At 41.4% G+C, this 12,582-nt stretch overlaps 1 protein-coding gene across 1 annotated transcript in view; it reads right to left on the reverse strand.

The window, feature by feature from the left end:
• LOC118936269 (voltage-dependent N-type calcium channel subunit alpha-1B) overlaps positions 1–9,139 on the reverse strand; it is a 146,754-nt gene extending 137,615 nt beyond the window's left edge. Inside the window, exons 1-3 of the mRNA XM_090190400.1 lie at positions 8,771–9,139; positions 6,442–6,547; positions 3,022–3,161 (exon numbers count right to left, since the gene is read on the reverse strand). Of these exons, the coding sequence (XP_090046526.1) occupies positions 3,022–3,161; positions 6,442–6,547; positions 8,771–9,030 (506 nt within the window). The 5' untranslated portion in view covers positions 9,031–9,139. The remainder of the gene's footprint in view (positions 1–3,021; positions 3,162–6,441; positions 6,548–8,770) is intronic.
• Between the last annotated feature and the right edge of the window lie 3,443 nt (positions 9,140–12,582).

The raw sequence follows: 12,582 nt of genomic DNA on the forward strand, positions 1-12,582 counted from the left end.
TTAGCCAAATACATTTAAACTCAGTTTTTCACAATTCCTGAAATTTTATCCTAGTAAAAAATTCCCTGTCTAAGGTCAGTTAGGATCACCACTTTATATTAAGAATGTGACATGTCATAATAATAGTAGAGAGAAGGATTTATTTCAGCCTCTTTTTCTTTCATCACATTCCCAGTGGGTCAGAAGTTTCAATTAGTATTTGGTAGCATTGCCTTTAAAATTGTTTAACTTGGGTCAAATGTTTCGGGTAGCCTTCTACAAGCTTCCCACATAAGTTGGGCGAATTTTGGCCCATTCCTCCTGACAGAGCTGGTGTAACTGAGTCAAGTTTGTAGGCCTCCTTGCCTGCACACGCTTTTTCAGTTCTGCCCACAAATTTGTTGTCAGGGCTTTGATGGCCACTCCAATACCTTGACTTTGTTGTCCTTAAGCCATTTTGCCACAACTTTGGAAGTATGTTCATTTGGAAGACCCATTTGCGACCAAGTTTTAACTTCCTGACTGATGTCTAGAGATGTTGCTTCAAAATATCCTCATAATTATAATTTCTCAAGATGCCATCTATTTTGTGAAGTGCACCAGTCCCTCCTGCAGTAAAGCACCCCCACAACATGATGCTGCCACCCCCGTGCTTCACATTTGGGATGGTGTTCTTCGGCTTGCAAACCTCCCCCTTTTTCCTCCAAACATTACGATTGTCATTATGGCCAAACAGTTGTATTTTTGTGTCATCAGACCAGAGGACATTTATCCAAAAAGTAGGATCTTTGTCCCCATGTGCAGTTGCAAACCGTAGTCTGGCTTTTTAATGGCAGTTTTGGAGCAGTGGCTTCTTCCTTGCTGAGCGGCCTTTCAAGTTATGTCAATATGGGACTCGTTTTACTGTGGATATAGATACTTTTGTACCTTTTTCCTCCAGCATCTTCACAAGGTCCTTTGCTGTTGTTCTGGGAATGATTTGCACTTTTCACACCAAAGTACGTGAGCGGTATGACGGCTGCATGGTCCCTTGGTGTTTATACTTGTGTACTATTGTTTGTACAGATGAATGTGATACCTTCAGGCATTTGGAAATTAATCCCAAGGATGAACCGGACTTGTGGAGGTCTCCTATTTCTGATTTATTTTTATTTTCCCATGATGTCAAGCAAAGAGGCCCTGGGTTTGAAGGTAGGCCTTGAAATACATCCACAGGTACACCTCCAATTGACTCAAATGATGTCAATTAGTCTATCAGAAGCTTCTAAAGCCATGACATTCTTTTCTGTAATTTTCCAAGCTGTTTAAAGGCACAGTCAACTTAGTGTATGTAAACTCACATCAGCTATGGAGAGCGTGATCACACAGTCATGAAGAACAGCTGATGCTCTCATGCATGTTTCAGTGTTACTTGCCTCGAAGCAAGCATTGAAGTAATTTAGCTCATCTGGTAGGCTCGTGTCACTGGGCAACTCTTGGCTGTGTTTCTCTTTGTAGTCTGTAATAGTTTGCAAGCCCTGCCACATCCGACGAGCATCGGAGCTGGTGTAGTACGATTCAATCTTAGTCATGTATTGACGCTTTTCCTGTATGATGGTTCGTCTGAGGGCATAGCAGGATTTCTTATAAACTTCCGGGTTAGAGTCCCACTCCTTGTAATCGGCAGCTCTACCCTTTAGCTCAGTGTGGATGTTGCCTGTAATCCATGGCTTCTGGTTTGGGTATGCAAGTACAGTCACTGTGGGGATGACGTCTGCTTCATCTGACCACTTTCTTATTGATCTAGTCACTGGTGCTTCCTGCTTTAATTTTTGCTTGTATGCAGGAATCAGGAGGATAGAATTATGGTCAGATTTTCCAAAATGGAGGGCTAGGGAGAGCTTTGTACAGGTCTCTGTGTGTGGAGTAAAGGTGGTCTAGAGTTTTTTTTTTTCTCTGGTTGCACATTTAACATGCTGGTAGAAATTAGGTCAAGCGGATTTGAGTTTCCCTGCATTAAAGTCCCCGGCTACTAGGAGCTCCGCCTCTGGATGAGCGTTTTCCTGTTTGCTTATGGCCGTGTACAGCTCATTGAGTCTTGTCTTAGTGTCAGCATTGGTTTGTGGAGGTAAATAGACAGCTAATAAGAATATAGATGAAAACTCTCTTGGTAAATAGTGTGGTCTACAGCTTATCTTGAGACACTCTACCTCAGGCAAGCAAAACCTTGAGACTCCCTTAGATTTCGTGCACCAGTTGTTGTTTACAAATATACATAGACCGTCACCCCTTGTCTTACCAGAGGCCGCTGTTCTATCCTGCCTAAAAAACTTCAAACCCACCAGCTGTATGTTATTCATGTTGTCGTTCAGCCACGACTCAGTGAAACATAAGATATTACAGTTTTTAATGTCCCGTTGGTAGGATATACATGATCGTAGTTTGTCTATTTTACTATCGTTTGATTGTTCTTTGGCTAATAGGACCGATGGTAAAGGTAGATGACCCTCTCGGCGATGGATCCCTACAAGGCACCCAAACCTTCGTCCACGATACCTCTGTCTCTTTCTCCTGCGAATGACGGGGATGAGGGCCTTGTTGGGCGTCTGAATTAAATCCTTCCCGTCCGTCTCGTTGATGAAAAAGTATTCATCCAGTATGAGGTGAGTATTTGCTGTCCTGACATCTAGAAGCTCTTTTTGGTCATAAGACACGGTGGCAGAAACATTATGTACAAAATAAGTTACAAATAACGTGAAAAAACATGTACAATTGGTTACGGGATTGTAAACCGGCAGCCATCTCCTTCGGGCGCCATTCTCATGCATATATACAGTTATGTCTAAAAGAAAAGGATGATCGATCTAAGGAATTTTAGCCATTCCCAGTGTCTCCAGTGCATCACGATTCATCATGATCATACAAAATGTTAAATGAAACACACAACACAACACACACACCACACACATTAACATTGTGCTTTCTCATTAATCTACTCAGGATCAGGTCTGTCATTTTAAAGCAGTGTGAACATTTAGCATGAGCCATTAGCTCAGTACTCACCCTGTTAGCACCACCACAAAGTCCATTACATTCCAGCCATTCCGGAGATAGGAGCCTTTGTGAAACGCAAAGCCAAGGGCGATGATCTTAATGCCAGCTTCAAAACAAAATATTCCAATAAAATAGGGCTCTGTGTCGTCCTGTTAAGACAAGAGAGGCTGAGAATGTAAGTGACCATTGATATCCATCATCATTAGTTTATAATGTGATTTTTGGGCTGAATGTGAGTTAAAAAGTAATGTAATGGGTTAATATCACGATGGAGTGAGTCGTGTCAATATTTCAGACAGAGCCTTGGTCTATCTGGGGGAGCGGATCAATTAGTGGGTGCAGCTGTGAGGCACTTTGCCTGAAGGGAGTGACATTTAATTCTTAAAACAACCAGCGTGCCCCAACCAGCTAAGTCTATATGATTGGGTGGAGGAGCTCACAGCATTGACCCTTTTAATGGCAAGACTTAACAACAGAGTTCAATAGGGAGCCTAAAGTGTCTGTAAGCAGGGGGATCAAAGTCACCTCTGTGTGATACTGGTTAGCTGACTGAGGACAACTGGTGAGAAACCCCAGCTGCCTGCATGGGTAACCCCCCCCCCCCAAAAAAAAAAACTGCTGATAGGTTGTGTCATTCAAATCTGCAATACAAGTACTGTACAGTGCCTTGCAAAAGTATTCACCCCCCTTGGCATTTTTCCTATTTTGTTGTATTACGACCTGTAATTTAAATGGATTCTTATTTGGATTTCATGTAATGGACATACTCAAAATAGCACAAATTGGTGAAGTGAAATTTAAAAAATAACTTGTTTCAAAAAATAAATAAAAACTGAAAAGTGGTGCGTGCATATGTATTCACCCCCTTTGCTATGAAGCCCCTAAATAAGATCTGGTGCAACCAATTACCTTCAGAAGTCATATAATTAGTTAAATAAAGTCCACCTGTGTGCAATCTAAGTGTCACATGATCTGTCACATGATCTCAGTAGATTTCTTCTTAGGGCTCCTTTTTTCTCAATTTCCGCCTGACTGACATGCCCAAAGTAAACTGCCTGTTGCTCATGCCCTGAAGCCAGGATATGCATATAATTGGTACCATTTCAAAGAAAACACTTTGAAGTTTGTAGAAATGTTAAAATAATGTAGGAGACTATAACACAATAGATATGGTAGGAGAAAATCCATAGGAAAACCAACAGGAATCTTTTTTTTTGAGAGACCAAGCTCTTACGATGGAAAGTATAGGGGCATTCTGAATTCCAGCTCCCAGGATGCAATTCCTATGGCTTCCACAGGGTGTCAGCATTGTAGGCTTGTAACTTCCAAAACAAATAAGAAATATGAGTTTTAGTACAGGGACACAGTCTTGGGAATTCGTGTTTGGGCGCACAATGAAGACAAAACGCACCTGCTAAAGTTTCCTATTGAACATACTTCTTTCCGTAAGAAATATTATAATTTGATTACATTTTAGGGTATCTGAGGAGTAAATAGAAATGTATTTTGACTTGTTGAAAGAAAGTTTAGCGGTAGATTTTCAGATTCCTTTTTCTGCATGTTGAACGAGTGGATTACTAAAATTGATGGCGCCAACTAAACAGACTTTTTGGGATATAAAGAAGGATTTTATCTAACAAAACAACACTACATGTTATAGCTGGGACCCTTTGGATGACAAGTCAGAGGAAGATTTTCAAAAAGTTAGTGAATATTTAATCGCTATTTGTGAATTTAGAAAACCTGTTCCGGTGGAAAAATATTTTGATGTGGGGCGCCGTCCTCAAACAATCGCATGGCCTGCTTTCGCTGTAATGGCTACTGTACATCGTACAGTAGACTTCTATTAACAAGAATGTAAGCTTTAAACTGATATAAGACACTTGTATGTACCTAAATGTTTAATAACCATCATTTTTAGGATTATTTATTTGAATTGCACGCCCTCCAGTTTCACCGGAAGTTGTCCCGCTAGCGGGATACCTAGCCCGAACAGGATATACACCTGTTCTGAAAGGTCCCAGAGTCTGCAACACCACCAAGCAAGGGGCACCGCCAAGCAAGCGGCACCATAAAGACCAAGGACCTCTCCAAACAGATCAGGGACAAAGTTGTGGAGAAGTACAGATCAGGGTTGGGTTATAAAAAATATCAGAAACTTTGAACATCCCACAGAGCACCATTAAATCCATTATTAAAAAATGGAAAGAATATAGTACCACAACAAACCTGCCAAGAGAGGGCGGCCCACCAAAACTCACGGACCAGGCATTAATCAAAGAGGCAACACAAAGACCAAAGATAACCCTGAAGGAGCTGCAAAGCTCCACAGCGGAGATTGGAGTATCTGTCCATAGGACCACTTTAAGACGTACACTCCACAGAGTTGGGCTTTATGGTAGAGAAGCCATTGCTTAAAGTGAAAATTAACAAACACATTTGGTGTTCGCCAAAAGGCATGTAAGAGACTCCCCAAACATATGGAAGAAGGTACTCTGGTTAGATGAGACTAAAATTCAGCTTTTGGCCATCAAGGAAAAAGCTATGTCTGGTGCAAACCCAACACTTTTCATCACCCCAAGAACACCATCCCCACAGTGAAGCATGGTGGTGGCAGCATCATGTTGTGGGTTTGTTTTTCATTGGCAGGGACTGGGAAACTGGTCAGAATTTAAGGAATGATGGATGGTGCTGAATACAGGGAAATTCTTGAGAGAAACCTTTTTTCAGTCTTCAAGAGATTTGAGATTGAGACGGAGGTTCACATTCAGCAGGACAATGACCCTAGGTATACTGCTAAAGCAACACTTGAGTGGTTTAAGGGGAAACATTTAAAAGTCTTGGAATGGCCTAGTCAAAGCCTAGACCTCAATCCAATTTAGAATCTGTGGTATGACTTAAAGATTGCTGTACATCAGCGGAACCCATCCAACTTGAAGGAGCTTGAGCAGTTTTGCCTTGAATAATGGGCAAAAATCCCAGTGGCTAGATGTTATGTTAAAAGCTTATAGAGAAATACCCCCAATAGACTTGCAGCTGCAATTGCTGCAAAAGGTGGCTCTACAAAGTATTAACTTTGGGGGGGGAGTGAATCGTTATGCACACTCCAAGTTTTCAGTTTTTTTGTCTTATTACTTGTTTGTTTTACACACAAAAAATATTTTGCATCTTCAAAGTGGTAGGCATGTTGTGTAAATCAAATGATACAAACCCCCCCAAAATCTATTTTAATTCCAGGTTGTAAGGCAACAAAATAGGAAAAATGGGGGGTTAATACTTTCACCAGCCACTGTATATATGTTATTCCTGTATGTGAGAATATAATGACTGACACCTATTTTTCACTTGGAGAGAAGAGTGTAGTTAACCAATGATCAAATATGATATAATATTGGTATGGCACATATGACCCATGCAATGGTCACTTACCAAGCGCTCTGACATGGGGGTCTTGTCGCCGGCTGGTAGGTGCTGCTCCAAGGCAAGGACGATGCAGTTGGCTATAATGGTGGCCAGGATCAGGTATTCAAATGGAGTGAGACAGTTAAGAAAAATACTGTGTAATGTTAGGCATACAGTACCTAAGATCTGAAATACATTCTAACAGAAGAAGAAGATGAGGAGGAGGAGGAGGAAGATGAAGAAACAGAAGAATGGGACCTAGAGGAAGTAAAATGACCATATTAAAAAGCTCCTCAACAGTAGGTAGGTTAACCCAATTTATACAAGAGCTGAAGCCTAATGGCAAAGCACACATGCCGTAAGAAGTTACACTTTTATAAAAAAGGGTTCCAAAAAGGCGAACCATTTTTGGTTCCAGGTAGAACTATTTTGGGTTCCATGTAGAACCCTCTGTGGAAAGGGTTCTACATGAAATCCAAAAGGGTTCTACCTGGAACCAAAAGGCGTTCTTTAAAGGGTTATCCTATGGGAACAGCTAAAGAACCCTTTTTGGTTCTAGATAGCACCTTTTTTTCCAAAATGTCATTTTTCAGTTGAACTGGATCTCAACACTAAACATGACTGAGGGAACTGAGTGATTTATCTGTTGAACTGGATCTCAACACTAAATATGACTGAGGGAACTGAGTGATTTATCAGTTGCTGACTTACATGATGTCTCAGTTGCTGCTGTCCATGTCATCGCATGGTTGTTTATGGAGGCTATCTCTTCTGGAGACTGTGGTGCACAGAGGACTAGGGTCTTACCTCAGGCAATGGGCTACAGTACATCAACAGATAAAAACACATAATTCACTGGCTTAGGGCAGCTCAGGACTTTCTTGCTACAATGGCTCCCATGAACCTAGAATCTAACTCAAGGGAGAAAAATACTGTGAAAGGGGCTTGGAAATAAACAGGTAAGCTAAAGGTTGAGAAATGTTTACACAGCACCAGCGTTAAGTAATGGATGCGATTACACAAATTAATGTAAATGAATTGCAATACCTCACAGGTTCATTTACCCAATCTCATGAAATATGCTTCAGGGTTGACTGTTTCTCTAGGAGGCCTAAGCACAGCACAAATAGGTTTGTGGCAATCAGTGGAATGGTATCAAATACATCAAACACATGGTTTCCAGGTGTTTGATGCCATTCCATTTGCCCCGTTCCTACCATTTATTATGAGCCGTCCTCCCGTTAGCAGCCTCCACTGATGCACAGGTTTCACAAGCTGCAGAGGATATCCCTCATTTGGTAAATTATACAAAATATATCATATCAACAGGTGGATCTTTTTTTTCAATATACTTCTACCTAGCATTTTATGGACATAAACGGCAATAATGATACATTTTGCCTTAAAAGAAACAAATTGGTTTTGTAAACTAGGCCAAATGCACAACTCATTTCCATTTATTCTCATGGCTTATTGTTTTGATGGGACACGCACGCAGAATAGATTGTATCTGTTTATTAGACAGCCTTCCCGCTAGCTTGCCATTTAGGCCTACTGTTGAGCAGCATTTTGCACATGGGTAGATTCAGCACCTTGGAGAGTGCTTGTGCCGAAACGTTGCTAGGAGAGACTTGGTCTGAGAAACAAACGGATCGATACAGCAGTTATTTGATATGTAGCCTAACAGTGGCATAGTCCCCTGAGCAGACTATCACACAAGCTTGTTTACTTAGCCCATATACCGGAATCAAATACATTAGGCAAGAAGAAAGTAAAATAAGTATAGGCCTCACCAATAATTTATGGTGCTTTACAAAACCAATCAAATTATCCTGCTGACAAGATTTTCACTGCACTGCCATTTGGGTTGAAAAAGGGAGAAAAAATACACCTCCAGCCTTCATGTTAATTGTTCTGTGGCCACCGATCAGATTTATGCCACAGATCAGAAACACCAGTCTGACAGGTTCTTGGTAGGTAACTTAGCTGCATGTAGGCCTACCAGAGAGAGGATGCCAAAAGCTGGAGAAAACAGGAATCTTGCCGAAAAAGGAAACAATATCACCTACAATAACCTATTGGAGTGGGTCTGAGAGAGTGGATATGGCTATACAGGCCTACTGAGAGTGGTTATACTGTATTACAAAGTCCAGTCAACAACTGGTTGTCCTCCATGCCATATCTTCTCATTGGCTACATTAAATTAACTTAGATAATCATGCCCTGTAGTCTGGAACCTTGCCCCCTGTGCTTAATAACGTCAAGCCATTAAAACCCAAGTAGGCCTATAATGTTATAATAAAATAATGTAATGGTATGAGAAATAGGCTAGGTTGTTTAAAGCAACAAAGGATATGGCCATTCTGTAATCTTTTTGGCATATTTCCGTATGATACAATCCTCACTAAAGATGAAGAGAGACCGGTTGACAGTAAGACAGCTCTGCTTGACAGGGATGGGGTTGTAAATGGCCATTGTCCTGGCTCTTTGGGCCATTGATTGTTTGTACACCCTAGGGCCGCTTGGGGGGCCTGCTGGCCGACCTGCCCCCCTTGGTGGGCCCGCTTGACAGACCCCTCCACGCCGATTAGATAGTTCCTCTTCGAATCGAGCCATTCTACAATCGCAGAGATCTTACTGAAAAAATCAAAACTTAGACTAGATAAAAGATAGAGAAAAAGCATCACAACACACAGTTGTTCCAGCCACGAGTTCCTTTCGGTGTGTGTAATGTTCAAGAGAATATTCAACAAACATTCAAAAATAAAATGATTGTATTTTTCTTCAGATATTCTGTTGGCTGGTCCCCGCCTTGTTACTTCCCATGCTTTCAATTGTCAAGATTTTCAAATGATATGAAACATGAAGGAGAAAGTTTATATTTCCATGTCAAATATTTGTCCATGTGTCTTCCTCTGGCTGAATGGCCACATATACGTAGCCTATAGCCTATCCCTTTTCACTGGGCTAAGCTTTAAAAACAGCCAGTTTACCATGTACAAATGTCGAGCAATAACAATTCGCATCATTCGCATAACGCGGGCTATGAGGCGGGCTATGACTGCATAGCTCACTTACAATTAAGCTCCAAATAAAACAGATGCATGTATCTGGTTTATCCTCCTCGATTGGTTTGCCATTGCGCGTTTAAGTTTTTCTTTTGTATTACCTTACCCCACGTTCCTTATGAAAACGAGGTGCCTCACATGATCCGTTCCAATAATCTTCCTATTAATTCGGGCACGGTGTAACGAGAAAACACAAGGTTGGCACCTCTGCTTCCGCTAAATCGCTCTCAGGCAATGTATAATATAACCACTTTCTCCAGCCACTGCTCCTTATGAATCGGCACACGTGACTAAAAAGACGCCAGGCTCCACCTGTATCGTCTCTGTATCCATAGCACCAGGGAGAAAGAGGGAAGCAGCTTCTCTCTCGTTTTTTTTTTACTCCCCCCCCCCCCCCCCCGAGCAGAATAATCACCGAAGTTGCTTGATAAATCGCATCAAACAATTCAAATGTAGAAATGACGAAGGACAACAAAAATGTATCATTATTCTTTTTTTTTTCTCATTCAATAGCATCCGCAATCTCCTGAGATGTGGTTCTGGCAATCCTCCCTCCCTTTCAAGTATTGCTGCGTTTTGGGTTATCATGACCGGGTGGGGTAGCCTAGGCTACAGCAGAATATGACTGATGTTTATTCTTTGGTAAACGCTAAAGACTGAGATGAAATCTGCCTTGTACGATGTTATTTTTCAATATGCAAAAATGAACAGCTGCTTATTGTCTTGCGTGGTGCTACACAGCTGCATGGGTGGGGTGAGGGTTGCATCAAATTCAATACTAGCCTATAGCCTACCTGTATCTCTATCATCGTCGCTGATGTCAAAACTGTTCAATAGCTAGAAGAACATATACTATATATTATTCATGGTTAAAATAGAGAATTGGGCATGTTAAATAACATAACACAAAACTAGACAGTATCCTAGGCTACTGTAGGCCATCATTAATTGGCATTTGCTACCCCTAGCTTTCTTGTGAACTAGAATACACTTCAACAAATATGAGAAATAAATCATGTTTGAAAAATGTACTTTATTACTTTACTGTGCACTTAATAAAAAGGAGACATGGAAAAGGTGAGCATTTGTTACAGTCTAGGGCTACCCTTAGCATTTGATTCCTGTCCGCAAATCTACTAAAAATAAATTTTATATCAGTCTACGTTTAAAAAAGGAGTCATAGCGGTGGTCAGGGGAGAGTGAAAGACCCCCACGGTGGCTGAGGGAGGACAGAGGTGGCATGGGGTAGTTATGATTGTGTTTTGGCAAAATGGGAACTTGACTGTTGGGCTGGGGATGGGCTGGCCACCCTCTCTAAGCTCTGAGCTCCCTGGGCTATGGCGGCTGACGAGTGTCTACACGGTGGCGAACAGCAATGGCAGCTGTAATACTTGCTCTTGACCTTCCAGAAGTGATCGCCATAATCAAACCTGAGTGGGGGAACCATCAAAGCACGTGTTCATGTACTGGAGCCTTTCTTTAGCTTTTTGATTCATTATATAGCACAACATTAATACCACATAGAAAAGACACCTTCTATTCAATGATTGTCTTATGTGTTTTGTGCCTCTCACCCAATCTGATCACCTGACTGAATGGGCTTGCTGGAGAAGAAAGCAATGTGCGGAAGCCGCAGGTCCTGTTGCACGGTGAACACTCAAACTGCTAGCAGGTTAGGTTCACACAGGTGGTTTGTAAACCGGCCAATGTTGCCAAAGAGTCGCGCATCAATACAGTGCACATCACCCACCTGCACAACAGTAGATGAAGCAATAAATACAATTATTATACATTTTATATGACAAGACGCCTTTGATGGTACTCAAAGACATTGTACATTAAAAGTAGGCCTGCATAAAGCAAGTGCAGTACGTAAGATTGTAAAAATCTATTGCATCAAAGTAAAATGCCATGCCTCCAATCACTCACTCAATGAATCCAATTAGTAAAGGCTGATATGTTGAGCCCTCCTGTGAGGAGGTAGCATAGACAGTCATGAAATTGTCAATTTTTCAATATGCTTTAGTATACCAAATAGCCGTCAAGCAAACTAAAAGCTGAAGCAGCAGACGCCGTGCTGTAAGAGGAACAGGTATCAAAAGAACGTTGTCTCTGACATTGGCATTGTGTGCTCTTCAGCACCGCCCGTTGGTATACAAAAGTATAAAAAATGATGCCACATTAACAATATTACATTCGGAATACACCATTGACCAATAACAATGTGAGATTCTCCCAGGTGTCATTTAAAATCACCTCATTGTCCAGGGTGAAAAGGAACGAGTCATTTTCCCTGCCATCTGCCTCTGCATCAGTAATGATTTCACCCACATACAGTGGGGCAAAAAAGTATTTAGTCAGCCACCAATTGTGCAAGTTCTCCCACTTAATTTTCATCATAGGTACACTTCAACTATGACAGACAAAATGAGAAGAAAAAAAATCCAGAATATCACATTGTAGTATTCTTAATGAATTTATTTGCAAATTATAGTGGAAAATAAGTATTTGGTCAATAACAAAAGTTTATCTCAATACTTTGTTATATACCCTTTGTTGGCAATGACAGAGGTCAAACGTTTTCTGTAAGTCTTCACAAGGTTTTCACACACTGTTTCTGGTATTTTGGCCCATTCCTCCATGCAGATCTCCTCTAGAGCAATGATGTTTTGGAGCTGTTGCTTGGCAACACAGACTTTCAACTCCCTCCAAAGATTTTCTATGGGGTTGAGATCTGGAGACTGCTAGGCCACTCCAGGACCTTGAAATGCTTCTTACGAAGACACTCCTTCGTTGCCCGGGCGGTGTGTTTGGGATCATTGTCATGCTGAAAGACCCAGCCATGTTTCATCTTCAATGCCCTTGCTGATGGAAGGAGGTTTTCACTCAAAATCTCACGATACATGGCCCCATTCATTCTTTCCTTTACACGGATCAGTTATCCTGGTCCATTTGCAGAAAAACAGCCCCAAAGCATGATGTTTCCACCCCATGCTTCACAGTAGGTATGGTGTTCTTTGGATGCAACTCAGCATTCTTTGTCCTCCAAACACGACGAGTTGAGTTTTTACCAAAAAGTTATATTTTGGTTTCATCTGAC

The sequence above is a fragment of the Oncorhynchus mykiss genome, chromosome 11, assembly GCF_057628025.1.
Source record: "Oncorhynchus mykiss isolate SJ-2025 chromosome 11, ASM5762802v1, whole genome shotgun sequence".
Classification (NCBI taxonomy): domain Eukaryota; kingdom Metazoa; phylum Chordata; class Actinopteri; order Salmoniformes; family Salmonidae; genus Oncorhynchus; species Oncorhynchus mykiss.